Genomic DNA, 7324 nt, shown 5'->3' on the forward strand with positions numbered 1-7324 from the left:
CAGTGGTTGCACCGACATTCTCGACAACAACCTCACAAGGTCATGGTGGTCAGCGATCCGACAAGGGAATCCGCGGAAAGCTCATGGCGCAAGACGAGTTGATTCTACTACACGTTGAGAACCATAGCTCGTGGCGCAACACGATCTCGACGTTCCATAAGATGCCATCATTGGAAAGCTCCACCATCGCGTTGATCGACATAGGAGGAAGAGGCGCGGCGGTGGATGATGAAGGGGGGTCCGACAAGGGAATCTGCGGAAAGCTCGTGGTTCAAGACGAGTTGATTCTACTACATGTTGAGAACCCTAGCTCGTGGTACAACACGATCTCGACGTTCCTTAAGATGCCATAATTGGAAAGCTCCACCACCGCGTCGATCGACATAGGAGGAAAAGGCACGGCGGTGGACGATGAAGGGGTGAATTTTCTAGAGGAGATGAAGCACGCGTACATGGCTTGGCGGTTTGCGACGATTGATTCTTCCTGATCGGTAAAGGGCCCAACCCTTCGTCACGATTATTGAGGGGTGTGATGATGAGCAAGAAGATGATTCTGAAATATTATTAGGAATTATTGATTTTTGTTTAATTTTTTTAATTAACAAAGGAGAGAGGATAAAACTTTTTTACCATTTTATCTCTAATTCAATTCTAACCTCTCATCTAAAAAATATTCCAAGATTCTAAGATCAAACGATTCTAAATGAAGGACCAGCAGTGGTCCGTTTCGGGTTCCTAAACCACCCTAATATTGGCTGGAAAATGACCCTTATGTTAATATTTTTATGAAAATTTAATACAAATTGCTTATTATGAATGCTCAAATCTAAACTACACTTATTAACTACCAAACATCAAGGACTAAGTCACACATGACCCTAAGTTTCAGGAGAGTAATTTGCTTTTTTTCCCTATTTTCATCCTTGTTCTTCTAATCCTTTACTGCTATGATTTTACTTTGTTACTCAATTAAATCCCCATTGTTAATACATGTCACATATTGCTTGCATAGTCTCTAATTCAAATTTTTGTTTCTCACCCAGTTTTTCGTCGTATGATGTGTGTCCTTATCACAAAGTGTGACTTCTGAGGAGTTTGGAGAGAACATTATCAATTGGGGGAAAGACAAGAAAAAAAATCTCATTAAAACCTTACTAGAAAAAATGCTTTTGGAATAAAAATCTAGCAAGGAAAAAGAGTACAAATTTTCAAACCAACACTCCATTACCAAGATAGCAGGTAAACCAAGGTTGCCTTGGATGGAACCATAAAGTAGGGAACAAACGGGTTATTACATTGGAAATTTGGAATATAAGTTTTTGACTTATCATTAGAGTTGCTACAATAGTTATATTAGTTCCCGCATGATTGTACTTTGATAAAAAAAAAAAAATCAAAAAGACATTGACCATCTATGAATATAACAAATATCTGCAGTTACACTAACCTAAACAGATGACTGGAGCCCGATGATACCTGATTTACCAATAGAAAATGTCAGGTTCGACTTATAAAGCAAGAAGCAGCAGGCCATATTAAACCAAACTGAATTCTACATGCTTCCTTTTCTGTCACACTGAGATTAATCTACCTACTGACTGTAATGCTGTGCAGTGTGCACATAAGAATGGTTCTACATAAATGCACTTCAACTATATTATAGATAACACATTACGAGTCAAGGAGGTTCGATCATCCTGACACATGTGCTTCTATGATCCTATTTACTTTGTAATTTAACAAGAAACTCAAATGAGTAATATCATAGAGATACTAACCAGTAAAAAATTATGTATGCAAGGATTAAACTAATAGAACACATGCAAGGATTAGACATTTATCAAGGGAAATGTCTATCGGAAACAATCTCAAGAACAGAATTATTACCACATCCTACTCTTGCGCCTGCATTCCCAGTGGTTTTGCTGAGTTCATGCCCACCTGTTTCATGATTGGAAAAAAAGGTAAGAAATTCTGAAGTGCAAGTTGAGGCAGTTATATATAAATAAAGTGATGAACAGAACACTAGCAGTCCATCGTAGAGTTTAGAATTTTAAAGCACAGGAATATGGCAGATCTATTCTGTAGTCCATTAGCTCAAACAAAATATGTACGCATGTGAAGATCAAAATTCGTAATATTTAAATATTATTTGGAAATTAACAGGAAATAATACTATGTAGCTTTCGCCTGTATCCTGTTTACTAGAAAATGCATATATACTATGGAGCTTCCACATGACTATTCAACACTAAATAATACATGTTTAAAATTGCTTCATGTAAATACTATTAACAACACTTTCATGCAGGACAAGTTGCTTCATGTAAATACTATTAACAACACTCTTGGGCCTCATAATTTCTCGTCCCAAGAGTCCATACAAAGTCTGAGCTCGCCCTTAGACGGCCACTCCCTAAAATCTCTTGTGTATACTCTTACAACAAACTGGTGGACTGCGTCCGCCCCTTGATGGAGCACATGTTTCCTGACCTGCCTGATAGGTTTCTCCTCTCGCCATGGCTACAGGTCCCTTGATGGAGAACGCCTCGCCCCGCCTCCTATTGTGTCGTAACGAACCCAGTGAAAGGATTTCTCGGAAGCAGAGCATAATGGCTAGGAAGAAGGTAGTGCAAAGCTGCTTACAAGTGGGTAGGGCACAGTCACAAAATGATGTGTCACGTGATCCTTTTTTCTTTCATTTTAATCTGAGTCTTTAATTTTAATCTAACGGCTAATATTAAGTGTTCTCATTTCTCACAATAACAATAGTTCTCACTTGATACGCTCCATCTATGTCTGTGTGTCTGTGTGTATGTATTTGGTTTTTCCATTGTTTGTAATAATATTGCATAATGCAGAAACCCTGTACAACAAGACAGTTTGGCGGAGTGGTCTTAGGCGCCGGATTTAGGCTCTTATCCGAAAAGGCGTGGGTTCAAATCCCACAGCTGTCTTTATTTTTCTTTTGTTTCCAAACATAACTTTCGACGGTGAGAAGGTGCTCAAAAGTCAACTTTTGGGAAAACTCAGCACTCAGCAGTAAAAGCTTATCGTTATTGTTTCATAAAAAAATTAATAAAAGCTCTCAACCTGCTATAACCTGTAAAATCAGGTTGTGTATATGTGCACAACCTTGGTGGGTACTTCTCTAACCAGCATGATCTTCTTCATTCAACCCTCTCTCCTGAATGAAATGAACACGAGAGGATGCAGATTGGGCAAATTGGTTAGGACAACTACATTGGTCAACTGCAGATCTCTTTTTCAGAAATTAGTTCTTTTGGATGGTTTGGTGGCAACACAGGAGAAGCTTACGAGGATTCATTTTTAATAGTAAAGGATTAGTTAGTGTATATACATAAGAACTTGAGTCATAGTAGTCAATCCCGGATCGCGGCGCATAGCGGAGGACACCAAAAGTGGGATAGCGGGATAGCGGATAGCGGGATGACCACTATTTTGATTTTTCACATATAATATTATATAATTACTATTAATATATACATATAATCACTAAAAAGTGATAAATATAACTTCAAATTCATAACATGATGAAATGATAAAGAAGAGAGGACTACCAGAGAATGAGAACTGGAGAAGTATGTTTGAGAAGAGAATAATAAATAAGAAGGAAAAGAAAGGAAAGAAAAATAGAGGAATAGAAGATAAAAAACAGAGCAACTCAGAACAGAACAGAGGCCCAAGGGAAACAGGGGTGGTGGTCGCCGGATCCTGGACGGTGCTTGTCAGATTGCGCCGTGGTCTGGACCTCTGGTCGAAGGTGGCTGAGCTGAAGGAAGTCGCACTGGAGATCGCAGAGCGTAAAGAAAGAAGAAACTCTAAGAAGAAGAGTAAAATGCGCGTTTCACTTATTAAGAGAGAAATCCTAAAGTACCCTCAAATTTTAACCTAATTTTATAATTTTGGGCAATTTGGGGATTTTCCTTGGATCGGACCCATCTTCAACCTGGAGCACCGTGATTAGCTGCAATTGAACGCGATTTGACCCGCGATCCCATTAATGACATATGGGCACATGACAGAACAGGCAACAGCTGTAAACTAGGATGACTGTGTAGAGGACAAAACAAAAGATATCACGGACTTAAAGGGATGACTTATTTGGAGCACAATGCATGACAGCCAATAGGTCAGTAAACAACTAATCTCATCATAGAAGCTATAACTTAGTAGATATAAAGATTTTAGAATGCCTCCGAGAGAGAAGATACTAAAGTACTAAACAAAAAAATGAGCGCTAGATAAGAGAAAGAAATATATGCAGCCAAGATAACAGAAATATAAAGGGGTACTTTTAATAGGACAGTATCAACCTGGACTGCATAAATAATTTTCACCCAATGCTTACCAGTTACCATATCAAGAAATAATGATAGTCAGTAGTCAATACAGCATACTACCATGGAAATCTTTCTCCAATGAATTATAGCATAAAAAAAATATGACTAGGGGTAAAGAAAAGCTATATATTTCATAGTGAAAACAAGAAGAATTCTAATGAAACATATTCATCCATTCTGTGGCAAAATTTTAAAATCTTACCCCTTCCCAGATCATCAGGATCAGCATGTACAACAACAGCCCTCCCTAGTATGGAATGAACTCCACTCAGCGGAATCTACATATTGAAAATGAGAAAAGGTAAACCAAAGTGCTTCAAGACCCAATCAAACTACATTCAAAGTTCATAAACTGCAACATCAACCAAATGGAAACACAATACTAAAGAAAAGTTATAATAGAACAGTATAGGAGTACACAAGCAGAACTGAGCTTATTATTGATTTAATTGTGCAGATGAGTAAATCAGATCAAGTGAGATGATTTTCTAAAACCACAAAGATGATGAACCTTGCTAAAGCTAAATTCCTTACATGTACATCACTGATAGAAATCTCAGCAACTCCTGCAAAACAGAAAATGTTAAGGAGATTTCCCAGAAGCAACTCATACCAAATAGTCAGAATATTAAAATATATATGGAAAAAAAAAAACTACCATCATGGCCTACAGCAATGTTACCCAAATCACCAGCATGACGCTCCTCATCGGAAGGAGCTCCATGGTTCTTCTTGAGTGGGTTGAAGTGAGGACCTGGGGTAATGAAGACAGCCAAAAATGAATAGAAAGACATGCATGTATAGCTTAGATTTTGAGAAATTACTTCTTTTTCAAATGCTTTTTTAAAATGTTTAGCTTGCATTAAATCTTCAGCAAAAAATAATTACTATTGAAACAAATGTTTGCTTTCAAATTTAAATATATAATTTTTACAGCAAGGTTAACGACGATGACTAAAGTGTGTTCAGATACTGGTCAAGTGCAACGTAAACAAGCTTCGGACTTGGTCCATAAAAAAAAAAACAAATAATATTCCCCCAAAATAAACTATTAAACTTGATTAGGGTTCTTGTGAGAATTGCATTTTAACTCTTCTCAATCTTCCTCTGTATAGCTTCAACCCATCCTAATAATGTAAATAGAATTGTAGAAGTTGATGATAACATTTCAGATGTTGAGTAAAGAGAAGAGTGCGAACCAGTGGAGTTGCAGCCATTCGTGGTGTCACCAAGAGCATGAATATGGAACCCATGAAGACCCGGGGTCAGCCCTGTTATCCTTCCAGTCACATGGGTAATCCCTGCACAATCGCAAGCAATCGTACTGAAATAGATAAGAATCATGATCTGAATAAACAAACATAAAGAATGAAACAAGAAGCTATAGAGAGGGAGAGAGATAGAGTAACCACTAACCACTGGGGTGCTGAACAAACTGAATAGAACCTCTGATGCTGTTATCTCCGTTGATGAGAGCCACACCTTTAACGGTTCCCTTTGTAGACTCCATTACATATCCCCTCTTCTCTCCCGGCTGTGGGAAATGGAAATAAAAGACCAAACCTTTCGTTGTACCAAAATAAAAGGAAGGGTTAAATATTCTTTTGGTCCCTGAACTATAGAAAAATTTGGCTTCTATCCCTCAACCAATTTTTTTGATGGTTTCCGTCGCTTTACTTATTAAACCGTTTGATTTTTTTCCCTTTGACCATGTTGACCGCTGATGTGTGTTGACAGCGTGTCGGTGACTACTGACGTGGCAGTAAATTAGCCGGTTTTTTCTTTTTTCTAATTAAAGAAACTACTAATTTCTTTTTTTATTCCATATTTCCTTTATTTTCTACCCCCAATTCAATTTGGAAAGGGTTCATGACAAAATCAGAAACAATCAAACAAGTAAATACCTAAATTTTCTTACTGTTCATCATCATCCTCACATACCCATCACCTCCATCGATCTTCATCACCACCCAACCTTCAATCACAAGCTTCAGGGATACAAATCCAGAAAACAAACCCAACAAACAACACAAGCAACCCAAAAATAGAGAAACCAAAGAAATATCAAACCTCGAAGCCGAAGAATAAATACAAAATCAAACCCCCAATTTCTCTTCTGCGTGTTTCATTTTCAATCCCAAAAGATGTACAAAGAGCAAAAGAAAATAAAAAGAGGAATTGGAAAGGAAATATACAAGGGATGAAGAGAAGAAACAGAGATGAGCTATGTGCTTTACAGTACCAAATAACAGACGAAACACCTGAGCTATGCAGGCATAAATGGGAGGAGCCGCACTTGGAAAAGGAAGCAAATCCCAAACATGAAACCCTAGCCGCCACCCACTAACCCAGCTGCAAACGACTTTCTTCTTCCAGATCTGAGCTCAGATTCCCCATCTATCACACTCATCACGCCGCGAAGCTACCGCCGTTGTAAGACCTGGATTTACAGAACAAGTTTATTTTCCGACTCACGCGTAGGATCAGTGTAAGCGTGACAGGAGTTCGCTGTTTGAGAAAGGTTAATGAAGAAGAAAGTTCAGGAATTGCTTGAGGAATGTTTCATAGTTGTTTTAGGGGTTAGTGCGAGTCGTCTGCACACCTGCCTTGTGGCGAGAGTGTCCAAAATAAGCTAATTTCGCTTTTAAAGCAACGTTTAGGTGAGATTTCAAATCCTTGGGAAAATAAAAAGTTCTCTTTATTTTTCCTTCGACCAGTGTTTCATTTCGGAACTCTGGACTGTACGCACGATAGTATTCACTTCTCGGAAGTCCGACAACGCTTATTTCTTTGCTTCAAAACCCTAAATTCAATCAGTGAATGAAGACTTTTTCTATTCGGAGCTTTTAACGACGTTTCCGTCCGCGTTGCCAGATTTGTTTCGATGTTTCCAATCTTTCTTCAGAACGGAGTTTTGTCGTCCGACTTTCACAGCAAAAAGTAGTTTTTCGGGACAGATT

General features: G+C 38.3%; 1 protein-coding gene across 1 annotated transcript; it reads right to left on the reverse strand.

The window, feature by feature from the left end:
- Nucleotides 1-1233: 1233 nt before the first annotated feature.
- Nucleotides 1234-5921, reverse strand: LOC130737969 (superoxide dismutase [Cu-Zn] 2-like). Its single transcript, XM_057589846.1, has 7 exons — nt 5781-5921; nt 5564-5665; nt 5023-5118; nt 4899-4930; nt 4567-4642; nt 1888-1941; nt 1234-1476 (listed from the first exon to the last, which is right to left on the reverse strand). The coding sequence occupies exons 1-7, from the start codon at nt 5872-5874 to the stop codon at nt 1448-1450; spliced, it is 483 nt and encodes a 160-aa protein (XP_057445829.1). The 5' UTR covers nt 5875-5921; the 3' UTR covers nt 1234-1447.
- Nucleotides 5922-7324: the final 1403 nt, after the last annotated feature.

The sequence above is a fragment of the Lotus japonicus genome, chromosome 2, assembly GCF_012489685.1.
Source record: "Lotus japonicus ecotype B-129 chromosome 2, LjGifu_v1.2".
Classification (NCBI taxonomy): Eukaryota; Viridiplantae; Streptophyta; class Magnoliopsida; order Fabales; family Fabaceae; genus Lotus; species Lotus japonicus.